Below are 13,883 nucleotides of genomic sequence, written 5' to 3'. Positions count from 1 at the left end.
CAAAAATTACTCTCTTCATAATCATGTGCCAACAGTCAAAGGTAAACTAAAGCATTTTATTTTATTTTATAACTGACAAAATTAAGTTAAAAAAATAACACTATTCTTATTTATACTGCAAATCACCAGAGCTTTAACTATAGCTTAGATTAAAAACATGAGAAATGTTTTTACAACGTATTGTTGTATTTTCAAGACAAAGTACCACTCAAATTTTCCTTCTTTCCACTAAGAAATCTGAGTCCCTGTTTGGTGTGCATTTAAATAAGTAGACTTTTCAGGTTCTAATTATTCTCAATAAGGCAGACTTCTGGTATTAGAGTGGATATTCAGTCCATTTAGAAGAAAGCCTCTGGGAAAATAACATTCAGCATTACTACCAACAGGGAAACTCATTCATTGGATAAATCTTAACAGAGCCCTTACAGTTTCAAATCTAGTAGAAATGCAAAAATCACACAATATTTCCCAGTTGATATCTCATGAACAGTTTATAGATATTAGTGAATAGATATGTTCTCAAATATATTTTTTAACTAAAGCATTTTCTCATTAGTATAATTTCAGAGATACTCTTCTTAACTTAATCTTCAATTGGCAGCAGTTCCTTATAAGCTTTAACTATATTTAAGATGGATGAGTTCCTTCTGAAATATCAATCACTACCTCCTAAGTTCCAGGTTTGGGAGGCAGGAGAGTACTGCGGTTAAAAACACGAGCTTTGGAGTGTGACTGACCTGGGTTTCCGCTCTGGCTCCATTTACTAGCTGTGTAACCTGGGGCAAGTTATTTAACCTCTCTAAGTCTCAGTTTCTTTATCTGTAAAATAGAGATAATAATAATATCTATTTCATAGGGTTGTTGTGAGGATTAAATAAGATAAGCTTAGCACAATGCTTGGTACTTAGTATGTGCTCAATAACTTTTAGCTGTTATGTTTTTTTATAAGCTTAAATTTTTAAGTAACACTTTTTCATGAAGATCTGTGATAATAAAATACATGTACCCAAGGCTTTTCTTATAAGTTACTTAAAATAAGCAAAATTAAAGGCCTTTCAACTAGGAAAAGCTATAGGCATGACTTCCTTGTCTATATTAAAGAAGTTCCTCAACAATGCAGTATCTTACATTTAGAAAGAACAATTCCAAAATTAGGAAGAAAACATTTGTGTTTAAAGTATACAGAAGCTTATTATAGTTAATACATCTTGGACTTCATAACACTTTTGGTAAATGATTAAAAAAAAAACTGTGGAGGTTTGTTTCATAAAATTTAATCCCCTGTGAGGTAGGTAAAAAGTATTAATCTCTTCCTTTTTTTTTTTTTTTAAAGATTTTATTTATTTATTTGAGAGAGAGAGAATGAGAGACAGAGAGCATGAGAGGGAGGAGGGTCAGAGGGAGAAGCAGACTCCCTGCCGAGCAGGGAGCCCAATGCGGGACTCGATCCCGGGACTCCAGGATCATGACCTGAGCCGAAGGCAGTCGCTTAACCAACTGAGCCACCCAGGCACCCCAGTCTCTTCCTTTTAAAAAAACAAAATAGGGGGGCGCCTGGGTGGCTCAGTCGTTAAGCGTCTGCCTTCGGCTCAGGTCATGATCCCAGGGTCCTGGGATCGAGCTCCGCATTGGGCTCCCTGCTCTGCCAGGAGCCTGCTTCTCCCTCTCCCACTCCCTCTGCTTGTGTTCCCTCTCTCTCTGTGTCTCTCTCTGTCAAATAAATAAATAAAATCTTTAAAAATAAAAAAATATATATAAAAAAACAAAATAGGGGCGTCTGAGTGGCTCAGTCGTTAAGCATCTGCCTTTGGCTCAGGTCATGATCCTGGTGTCCTGGGACCGAGCCCCGCATCGGGCTCCCCGCTCCACGGGAAGCCCGCTTCTCCCTCTCCCACTCCCCCTGCTTGTGTTCCTGTTCTCACTATCTCTCTCTCTGTCAAATAAATAAAATCTTTTATAAAAAAAAGAAAATAAAATTGATATGAGGACAGTAAGGGACTTGAAAAACAATAGCAAAAATGGGACACGAATTAAGGTTCTATAATTGCCAATCACTGCTACATAGTGATATTAAACCTAGAAGCACATTTTTCCCCAAATGAAAGGTTCCAGTTAAGTCTTTAAAGATCTCTTACCAGACTCTTAAGTCATATTAATCTATGCTACTCAAATAAGCTATTCCTCAGAGTTATAGATAAAATATCTACTTATCATTTTCAAGGGAACACAATGTAATCTGTTTCTGTAAAATCTCAACCTATAAAATTAATTTTATGAACTGAAAAGCAGGTAACTAAAATTTTTCTAAAAATTAAAATGATTTTTAAAGTCTAATTTTAACATAAAAATTTAAAGACTATAAATTAACCACATCTGCAAAATTCAACTTCTTACTACTTCTTAAATATGTGTTAGGTATAACAAGTTCCATGACAGCACCACAAAAAAGTTCTTGGCATGTTTAATTTTTTTTAACCATCATTAACTAGAAGTAGATAATAATTTGGGAACTGATAAGTAAATGGAATGATAATTATATCCTTTGTTTTCAACTTTGATTTTGTATAAAAATAGCTCATATTATAGGAGTTGCCTCTATTTTCAATAAAAAATGTAATTTTAACAGAAACCTTTAAAATAACTGAAAATTAAAATGTATACAGCTCTACTTTGAGAAATCTAGTTTTCCTAAGATGTCTCCCATCTGTCTTATCAACGTACACTACCTGGAAAAGAGTTATTTATATGTAAAATTTTCTAGGACAACCAGGTAATATTCTACTGAGTCAGAATCTCTTTGGCTTTCATAATAGCATTAATTAAAAAGTTCCTGATACATGAAATAAAGACTCCTTATTGTTCTTATCTTTCTTATGTTCACTATCCACCCAACCTACCTACCTCTACCCTTGAACAAACAGGTACTTTTCATCTATTGCTTTCCAATTTAATATTTATAAATATATAATCATTTCCTATGGTACACACTTTTAAGATATAGTTAGGAAAAGAGAAAAAATATCACATACCTGTCCATCTAAGTCGAATGCTAAACAGGCTATACCATGTGTATGAACATCCTTTAGAACTGATATGGTCTGCACAGTGTATGAATCCCAAACACAGATATAAGGCTCTTTCCCAACTTGTCCTGTTGCTACTAATACTCGTTCAGGATGCAATGCAAGGCTGCAAAATAAATAAACAAATAAATTGACTTAAATTGCTTATAGAGCTTTTATAATATTTGATATATGTAAACTTTATATATACCAATGCAAAAATTAGATGTTATCCATTTAAAGTAATATGGATTTAAAATAACTTCTACAGGGGCGCCTGGGTGGCTCAGTCATTAAGCGTCTGTCTGCCTCCAGCTCGGGTCATGATCCCGGGGTCCTGGGATCGAGCCCCGCATCGGGTTCCCTGCTCAGCAGGAAGCCTGCTTCTCCCTCTCCCACTCCCCCTGCTTGTGTTCCCTCTCTCGCTGTGTCTCTGTCAAATAAATAAATAAAATCTTAAAAAAAAAAAAAACTTCTACAAAAATCCATGCTAAGAGTTATTACTTGACTAGTATATGTGATAAGCAGTTTGATGATAGACTTCATAATCTCTGTAATATGATACAGTGTAAACTTTACAAGAAAAGAATTCTCACAAGGGATCAACTGCACCACAGCAACAAATTAGTAGCAACCTCACCATATGCCATTTTCCCATTTGGTATTCATCTGTTTTTAAGCCCTCTCTCTCATTTTACTCTTTTATTGGGTAGCGTTAGACCAAATCTTAGTGTCCAAAAATAGTATTTAGCAGCACTCCTACAGTAATACTTTAATTACAAATCCCATTCTTAATTGAAGTAAAACTGGTATGTAACATTATATAAGTTTCAGGTATACAATATTATAACTAAATATCTGTATTAATCTCAAAATGATCACCTCCAAAAGTCTGGTTACCATTTATCACCATACAATTGACTTCCTTCACCCATTTCGCCCGCCCCTCAACCACCTACCCTTGTAGTAACCCTTATAGTACCACCACTACCCTTGTGATAACCACCAATCTGTTTTCTGTGTATGAGTTTGTTTTTGTTTTATTTGTTCTGTTTTTTTTTAGATTCACATATGACTGAGATTACATTTCTTACTTTCTTCTTCTGACTTAGTTCACTTAATACCTTCAAGGTCCATCCATGTTGTTGCCATCTGATTTCACTCTTTTTATGGCTGAGTAGTAGTCCATTGTGTATATATAACATATATATGTATATATAAATCCTAAATAAATATATATAGATTATATAGATTATAAGACAATGTGTATATTACCCATTCATCCACTGGTGCACATTTAGATTGTTTCCATATGGTGGCTATTGTAAATGATGCTGTAATTAACAACAGGATGCATATATCTTTTCGCATTAATGTTTTCATGTTCTTTAGATAAATGCCCAGAAGTGGAATTGCTGGATAGTATGGCAGTTCTTTTGTCAACTTTTTAAGGAATAGCCAGTGTTTTACATAGCAGATGCACTAATTTACATTCCCAGGGTTTTATTTACAAGTGTTCCCATTTCTCCACATCTTCTCCAACACTTGTTTTTTCTTGTCTTTTTGATGATAGCCAATCTACCCTTGTGAGGTGGTATCTCATTGTGGTTTTGATTTGCATTTTCCTAATAATTAGTGATGTTGAACATCTTTTCATGTGCCTGTTGGCCACCGATTTATCTTCTTTGGAAAAATGTCTATGCAGATCCTCTGCTCATTTTTTAAATCAGATTTTTTGTTAAGTTGTATGAGTTCTTTATATATTTTGGATATTAATCCCTTGCCAGATATGTAATTTTGGCAAATATCTCCTCCCATTCAGTAGGTTGCCTTTTCCTTTTGATGATGGTTTCTTTCACCATGCAGAAGCTTTTTAGTTTGATATAGTTCAATTTGTTTACTATTGCTTTGGTTTCCCTTGTCTTTGAAGTCACATCCACAACTACACTGCTAAGACTGATGTCAAGGAGCTTACCAACCTGTTTTCTTTTAGGAGTTTTATTGTTTCAGGTTTTACATTAAAGTTTTTAATCCATTTTCAGTTGATTTTTGTGTACAGTATAAGATAGTGGTCAAGTTTCATTCTTTTGCTCTCCAGTTTTCCCAACACCATTTATTAAAGATACTGTCCTTCCTCCATTTTATGTTCTTGGCTCCTCTGTCGTAAATTGTCCATATATGTGTAGGTTTATTCCTGGGCTCTCAATTCTGTTTCATTGATCTATGTGTCTGTTTTTTGGTTTTCTTTTTAAAGATTTTATTTATTTATTTGACAGAGAGAGACACAGTGAGAGAGGGAACACAAGCAGGGGGAGTGGGAGAGGGAGAAGCAGGTTCCCCGCAGAGCAGGGAGCCCGATGTGGGGCTCGATCCTGGGACCCTGGGATCATGACCCGAGCCGAAGGCAGATGCTTAATGACTGAGCCACCCAGGCGCCCCTGTGTGTCTGTTTTTATGCCAATACCATATAGTTTTGGTTACTATAACACAAATCTCATTTCAAGAAACAGAAAAGTCACCCATAGTTCACAGAAAATAATCTGAGTCTTTAAAAACAAGACAAAGACCTAACAGCTGGTAATGGTTTATGTACATCAGCAGAAGGCAGAGAGTGAATAAAAATTTCTCCATAAATTTTTCTACAAGTAGATTTAGATTATGAGATTCACCTTTGGGAGGAAAAAAATCACTCCTGGCATCAGAGTGAAGGAGGAGTTCAAAGTGGGAAAAGTTAGGAGCATATTAAGACAGAATCAACTGGGGACTCCTGGATGGCTCAGTTGGTTAAGCATCTGCCTTTGGCTCAAGTCATGATCCCAGGGTCCTGGGATCAAGTCTTACATCAGGCTCCTTGCTCAGCAGGGAGCCTGCTTCTCCCTCTGCCTGCCGCTCCCCCTGCTTGCTCAGTCTCTCTCTCTCTCTCTCTGACAAATAAATAAATAAAATCTTAAAAAAAAAAAAAAAGACAGAATCAACTGATTGGATGTAGTGAGTAAGGTAAAGGGAAGGGTCTAAGATGACTCTAGGATTTCTGGCTTGGGCATCTGAATGGCTTAGATGGTATTCATCAAGTCAGGGAATACTAAATGAGTAACCAGTGGGAGGGAAGATAAGTGGGAATGGAAGGCCGGTTCAACATATAAAAACAAACCAATATAATATATTAAGAGAATAAAGGTCAATCCTAAAATAAATAAATAAATAAAGGTTAAAAAAAAAACCTCACATACTTTCATCTCAACAGACAGAAGATGCATATGACAAAAATCCAACCTCTTTTGTGATAAAAATACACAACAAACTATGAATTAAAGAGAACGTTCTCAATCTGATAAAGGGCATCTATGAAAACCCACAGCTGTTACCACATTTAATGGTGAAAGCCTGAAAGTTTCCCCTCTAAGTATAGGAACAAAACAAGGATGTCAGCTTTTGTCACTTCCATCCAACACAGTACTGGATATTCTAGCCAGGACAATTAGGCAAGAAAAAGAAACAAAAGGGAGAAGTAAAACTGTATCTACTTGCAGATGACATTATCTTGTATACAGGAAATCCTAAGGAATCACAAACAATAATAAAATAAATCCCAAGTAAAGCTAATAAATGAGTTCAGCAATGTGGTAGGATACAGATCAATATAAAATATCAGTTATATTTCTGTACAATAGCAATGAACAATCTGAAAATTACATCAAGAAAACAATTTCACTTATATTAGCATAAAAAAGAAGAAAACACTTAAGAATAAACTTAACAAAAAAGTACAAGACGTAGGGGCGCCTGGGTTGCTCAGTTGTTAAGCGTCTGCCTTCGGCTCAGGTCATGATCCCAGGGTCCTGGGATCGAGCCCAACATCGGGCTCTCTGCTCAGCAGGAAGCCTGCTTCTCCTTCTCCCACTCCCCCTGCTTGTGTTCCCTCTCTCGCTGTGTCTCTGTCAAATAAATAAACAAAATCTTAAAAAAAAAAAGTACAAGACTTGTACACAGAAAAGTACAAAATACCATTAAACAAAATTTAAAAGATCTAAATAAATGGAAAGATACATCATATTCCAAGCCTGTGATATAGTTAAAACGGCAATACTTCCTAAATTGATCTAGAGTTAAAACCAATCCATGCCAAAATACCAGTTGCTTGTCATGAAGACATTCACAAGCTGATTCAAAAACTGAGAACCAAGCTAAAACAATCTTGAAAAAGAACAAAATTGGAAGATTCAGACTTCTAATTTCAAAACTTACTTACTATAAAACTAGAGTAATCAACACAGCATGGTACTGGCATAACAGAGGTGCAGATCGTGAAACAAAACTGAGAGTCCAGAATTAAATCAATACATTCATGGTCAACTGACTTCCATTGAAGGGTGGTACCAAGATAATTCAAAGGAGGAAGATGGTGTTGGGACATCTGAATATCCACAATGCAAAACAAAGAATCTGGACCCATACCTTAAACCATATACAAAAATCAATTCAAAATGTGAGAGCTAAAATAATAAAATTCTTAGAAGAAAACACAGGCATAAATCTTACTGACCTCAGATAAAATAAGGGTTTCTTAGATAGAAATGACAAAAGAAAAAATAAAATGGGCTTCATCAAAATTAAAAACTTTTTTTAAAAAGATTTTTATTTATTTATTTGAGAGAGAGAGAACGACCAAGAGAGCACAAGCAGGGGGAGCAGCAGAGGGACAGGGAGAAGCCCTGCTGAGCAGGGGGTGATGCAGGGCTTGATCCCAGGACCCTGGGACCATGACCCAAACAGAAGGCAGACACTTAACCGACTGAGCCACCCAGATGCCTCCAAAATTAAAAACTTTTATGTTTCAAAGGACAACTATCAAAAATAAGAAAACAAAACACACAAAATGGGAGAACATAACAGCAAATATTTGATAAGGGACTTATATCTATAATATATAAAGAACTCAACAATAAAAACACAAATAACCCCATTTTTTAAATGGACAAAGGATTTGAATAAACATCTCCCCAAGGAAGATAGACAAAAAGCACATGAAAAGATGCTCAACATCATTAGCCAGTAGGAAAATGCAAACCTAAATCTCAATGATATACCACTTCCATGATAAAAAAAAAAAGTATGGATGTGTGTGTGTGTGTGTATACACATACACATATGTACACACATATATATGTAAATGTAAAATATATGTAATTTATATTATTATATGAAGTACTAGCAAGGATGTGGAGAAAACGTAACTTTCAAATATTGCTGTGGGACTGTAAATTCTACTCCTAAATTCCCAAGAAATAGAAACATATGTCTACGAAAAACTTATACACAAATGTTCACAGCAGCATTACTCATAATAGCCAAAAAGTGCAAACAACCAAAAAGTTCCTCAACTGAAGAATGGATAAAATGTGGCATATTTCCATGCAATATTACTTGGCAATAAAAAGGAATAAAGTCCTGATATACATTACAACATGAACATACCCTGAAAGCATTTACATTAAATTAGATATATAAGGGCCACATATTGTATGAATCCATTTTGATGAAATGTACAGAATAAGCAAATCCATAAAGACAGAAATGAGGATAGGGTAGGTGCGTGTTTAGATTTACAAGAAACCACCAATTTCCCGAAGTGCTTGGGCCATGTTATACTCCCAAAAGGTATGCAATTTCTTTCTTTTTTTTTTTTTAAGACTTATTTATTTGACAGAGAGAAAGATAGCGAGAGAGGACATACAAGCAGGGGGAGTGGGAGAGGAAGAAGCAGGATTCCTGCGGAGTAGGGAGCCCGATGCGGGACTCGATCCCAGGACCTCGGGATCATGACTTGAGCCGGCAGACGCTTAAGGACTAAGCCACCCAGGTGCCCAGGTATGCAATTTCCAGTTGCACCATATTCTCATTAATACTTGGGGTCATCAATCTTTCTTATTTGAGTTTTCCTGATGAATAATATTGACTAATGTTTCTTATAATCTGCTCAAGTCTTAGCCATCTTAATTGGGTTGTCTTCATAGTTTTGAGTTTTGAAACTATTTTATGTATTCTCAATACAAGTCCCTTTGTCCAATGTGTGATTTGCAAATATTTTCTCTCAGGCTGCAGCTTTTCTTTTCATTCTCATAACAGTTTCTTTCATAGAGCAAACATTTTTTTTTTATTTTTATGAAGTCTATTTCATCAATTTCTTTTTGTTTTATAGACCATGCTTTTGCACAACTAAAGGTAACAAAGATTTGCTCTTAAGCTTCCTTCTAAAATCTTTATAGTTTTATGTTTTACATTTAAATCTATCATCCAGGGGTGCCCGGGTGGCTCAGTTGTTAAGTGTCTGCCTTCGGCTCAGGTCATGATCCCAGGGTCCTGGGATTGAGCCCTGCATCGGGCTCCCTGCTTAGCAGAAAGCCTGCTTCTCCCTCTCCCCCCCACCCTCCCGCTTGTGTTCCCTCTCTCGCTGTGTCTCCGTCAAATAAATAAGTAAAAAATCTTTAAAAAAAATAATAAATCTATCATCCATTTTGAGTCAATTTTGTATAAGATGTAATATAGATTGGCTTTTGCTTATTTTTTCATATGGATGTCCAATTTGTTCCAGCACCATTTATTGAAAATACTATCTTTGGGGCGCCTGGGTGGCTCAGTCGTTAAGCGTCTGCCTTCGGCTCAGCTCATGATCCCAGGGTCCTGGGATCGAGCCCCGCATCGGGCTCCCTGCTCTGCGGGGAGCCTGTTTCTCCCTCTCCCCCTGCTTGTGATCCTGCTCTCACTGTGTCTCTCTCTGTCAAATAAATAAATAAAATCTTAAAAAAAAAAAAAAAGAAAATACTATCTTTTCTCCATTGAATTGTCCATTTTATCAAAAAATCAATTGACTATGTTAATTTGTCACAAACTGTACTTTATAAATTTGTTCCACTAATCGATGTATCTATCATTTCACTAATACCACACAGTCAAATTACTGTTGCTTTATAATAATCCTTAAAATTGAGTACTGTGAGTCCTCCACCTTCCTGTCTTTTCAAAATTGTTCTGGATATTCTAATTGCTTTATCTTCCCTATAAGTTTAGAATCAGTTCGTATATCCTAAATACCCTGTTGGGACTGTGATTAAATAAACTCTATAGATCTGAGAAGAATGGCCATCTTTACTACATTAAGTCGGCCAATCCATGAACATTATATATACTCCATTTTTAAGTTCTTTACTTTGTTTTTCCAGCTTCATTTTATAGTTTTTAGTATACAAATACTGCATAGATTTTGTTAAATTTATGCAAGATTGTTTCTGAGTTCTTATAAATGGTATTGTTTTAAAATTTCAGTTTCCATTTGTTAATTGCTGGTATGTAGAGATGTGATTGATTTATGCACATTGACCTTATATCTTATGACCTTGGTAAATTCACTTACTAGTTTTAGGAGTAGTGTGTGTATGCTGTAGATTATTTGGAAATTTCTATGTAGGCAATCAAATTATCTTTTTCTTCCCTTCCTCCAGGTCTTTTATTTCTATTTCTTGCCTTATTACACTGGCTAGATCTTCTCATACGATGTTGAATTAGGAGAGGAAAGAAAGGAATTATCTTTTTCCTGGTCTTATAAGGAAAACATTCAGTCTCTCACTATTAAGCATAATGTTAGCTGTAGGTTTTTTATAGATGCTTGTGCAGTTAAGGAAGTAGCCTTCTATTCTTAGTTTGCTACTCATTTTAAAATACATGAACAGATGCTGAGTTTTGTCAAATTCTTTTCCTGCATTTATTGAGATGATCATGATCTTCCTTCTTTAGTCTCTTAATACAGTGAATTACCTTGATTAGTTTTCAAATATTGAACTCACCCTGTATTCCTGAAATGAACCCCTTGATCATGATGTATTATTCTATTGATGGATTTTATTTGATTAGTTTACTGAGAATTTTTACATCTATGTTAATGAGGAATAGTGGTCTGTAATTTCCTTTTCTTTTTATGTCTTTGTCTGGACTTCATATTAAAGTAATGCCAGTCTCATAAAATGAGTTGGAAGTATTCTCTCCTCATCTATTGTCAGTAAGAGCTGTGTGGAATTGGTATTATTCCCTCTTTAAATGTTTGGCAGAATTACCAGTGAGATCATTTGTACCTGGGGCTTTCTTTTTTGAAATGTTTCAAACTACAAATCCAATTACTTTAATAGATAAAGGGTTATTCATGTTATCTATTCTGCTTGGTAAGTTATGATAGCTTGAATCTTTCAAAGGAATAGTCCATTTCATCTAAGTTGTCAAATATCTCTGTGTATAGTTGTTCATAGTATTCCTTTATTACCCTTTTAATGTCTTTAGGTCTGCAGTGATAGCTTAATGAATATTGGTAATTTCCATCTCCTTTTTGTTCTTGGTAGTCTAGCTGGAAATTTATCAATTTAATCAGTCTTTTCAAAAAACTAGCTTTTTGGGGCTCCTGGGTGGTTCAGTTGGTTAAGCAGCTGATTCTTGATCTCACCTCAGGTCTTGATCTCAAGGTTGGGAGTTTAAGGCCCACACTGAAAAAACAAAAACAAAAAAACACAAAACTATCTTTGGTTTGATTTTTCCCTACTGTTTTGCTGTCTTCATTGCTTTCTGCTCTTTATTATTTCCTTCTGTTTGCTTTTGAGTTTAGTTTGCTCTTCTTTTTCTAGTTCTAAAGGTGAAATCTTAGATTACTGATCTTCAACCTTTTTCCTTTTTAAATATATGCATTTAACACTATAAATACCCCCCTGAAACAATGCTGTAGCTGATTTTCACACATTTTAATGTTTTCATTTTCATCCACTTTAAAATATTTTGATTTTCCTGTTTTCTCTGAGTTAGTGATTTTTATTTCATTAAGTTTAGAGAACACATTTTGTATGATTTCAATTCTTTTAAGTTTGTTGAGGTTCATTTTATAGGATATGACCTATACTGTTGGTAAAACTTCCAATGGCATGTGAAAAGAATGTATATTCTGTTATTACTGACCCAGGAATTTCATGACTATGCTGACACCCAAGAAACAATAAAAGTCTAACTTATCAGTTTGTAAAAAGGGTGAAAATATATTCCATACTGTTTCCTATGCTGCTATAACATATTACCACAAGTTGAGCATCTTGACATAACACAAATTATCTAAAGTTCTGCAGGGCAGAAATCCAGTTATAGCTGGGTTCTCTGCTTAAGAGTCTCACCAGGCTGGTGCGCCTGGGTGGCTCAGTCATTGGGCATCTGCCTTCGGCTCAGCTCATGATCCCAGGGTCCTGGGATCGAGCCCCGCACTGGGCTCCATGCTCAGCAGGAAGCCTGCTTCTCCCTCTCCCACTCCCCCTGCTTGTGTTCCCTCTCTTGCTGTCTCTCTGTCAAATAAATAAATAAAATCTTAAAAAAGAAGAGTCTCACCAGGACAAAACCAAGGTATCAACGCAGCTTCATTCCTTTCTGGAGTCTCTGAGGATGAATCAGCTTCCAAGTTCAGAGTGTTGGCTGAATTCAATTCCCTGTGGTAAAAGGACTGAAGCCTTTGTTTTCCTGCTGGCTGTCAGCTGAGAACTTCAACCTCCCTAAGGCTGCCTGCATTTTTCATTATATTGCCGCCTGCATCTTCAAACCAGCAATGGCACAATGAGTCCCTCTTTTCAAGTTTGGAATCTTTCTGACTTCTACTACATCTCTTCTGATTCCGGCTGGAGAAAGCTATCTATTTTTAAGGGTTCACATGATTAAATTAGGCCCATCTGGATAATTCAGGACACTCTCTTAAGGTCCATACCTTAATTATATCTTCAAAGTCATGTTTGGCATTTAACAACATATTCACAAATTCCAGGGATTAGGGAATGGAAACCGGGGGGTGGGGGGGGGGGGGCGGGGTGTGAGGTGGGGATGGGCACAATCTGGCTACCACACACTCAAGATACTGAGTTCACTAGGGAATTCTTCATTTCCATTTTAATATTTTTCAGTTCTAAATATTCCATTTTTCTACAGCTTCTACTTCTTTACTGAGAACTTGTAACATTTGTTTCACGAGCATTCCCCTTTACTTCACCGAATATAGTTGTAACAACTGCTCTAAATTCTTTGATAATTCCAACATTTACATCATCTTGGGGCTGACAACTGTTGTCTAAGTTAAGAGAATTTCCTAATTTATTGTGTGATACTTTTGGATTATGTCCTGGACATTTTGAATATTGTGTTATAAACGCTGAGCCCTGTTAAAATCCTCTAGAGACTGATGATTTTTTTTGTTTTTTTTTTTTTGTGTTTCATCTGGCAAGCAATCCAGTTAAGTTCAGGGTACATGTCCCAGTTCTCCTTCTGTGATTCCCATGCTAGAATTTTTAAAGCCTTTGTAGTAGTACCAGATGTACACACCACAGGGGCCAATCTGAAATCTGGATGATTGTAATTTAGTTCTCAAAGCCTTGGGTATGTTGTTTCAAATTAGTTTCAACCACATGCAGTGTAAGATTGAGTCTGGGACATCAACTGTAACTCTTTAAGATCCCTTCTTGAACTCCCTGCTCTCTATAAACTTCCCCTTCTCTCCATCTCCCAGGGGCTCTTCTTCATTGTACTATGACTAGAAGTCCAGAGTATGAGCCTCTGTACATTGTCATGCACTTCCTACAACTGGGTCTGACTCTGGGCAAAAAGCACCTGGCTTATGTTTTAACTGGTTTGTTATCATATTCCTGCATTGTAAGAGTTCTTGATATATTCTGGATACAATTCTTCTCTCAAATATATGTTTTGTAAATGTGTTTCCCAGTTTGTGGATTGTCTTTTCATTTTCTTAGTGGTATTTTT

At 36.0% G+C, this 13,883-nt stretch overlaps 1 protein-coding gene across 1 annotated transcript in view; it reads right to left on the bottom strand.

The window, feature by feature from the left end:
* EML5 (EMAP like 5) overlaps positions 1–13,883 on the bottom strand; it is a 168,523-nt gene that overhangs the window by 134,652 nt on the left and 19,988 nt on the right. The window contains exon 2 of the mRNA XM_034992521.1: positions 3,030–3,189. Within this exon, the coding sequence (XP_034848412.1) occupies positions 3,030–3,189 (160 nt within the window). The remainder of the gene's footprint in view (positions 1–3,029; positions 3,190–13,883) is intronic.

Source organism: Mirounga leonina, unplaced genomic scaffold (genome assembly GCF_011800145.1).
Source record: "Mirounga leonina isolate KUSES-001 unplaced genomic scaffold, KU_Mleo_1.0 Mir_82, whole genome shotgun sequence".
Taxonomy (NCBI): domain Eukaryota; kingdom Metazoa; phylum Chordata; class Mammalia; order Carnivora; family Phocidae; genus Mirounga; species Mirounga leonina.
Note: the sequence above shows the minus strand (reverse complement) of the source record. Positions and strands in the feature narration are given on the sequence as shown.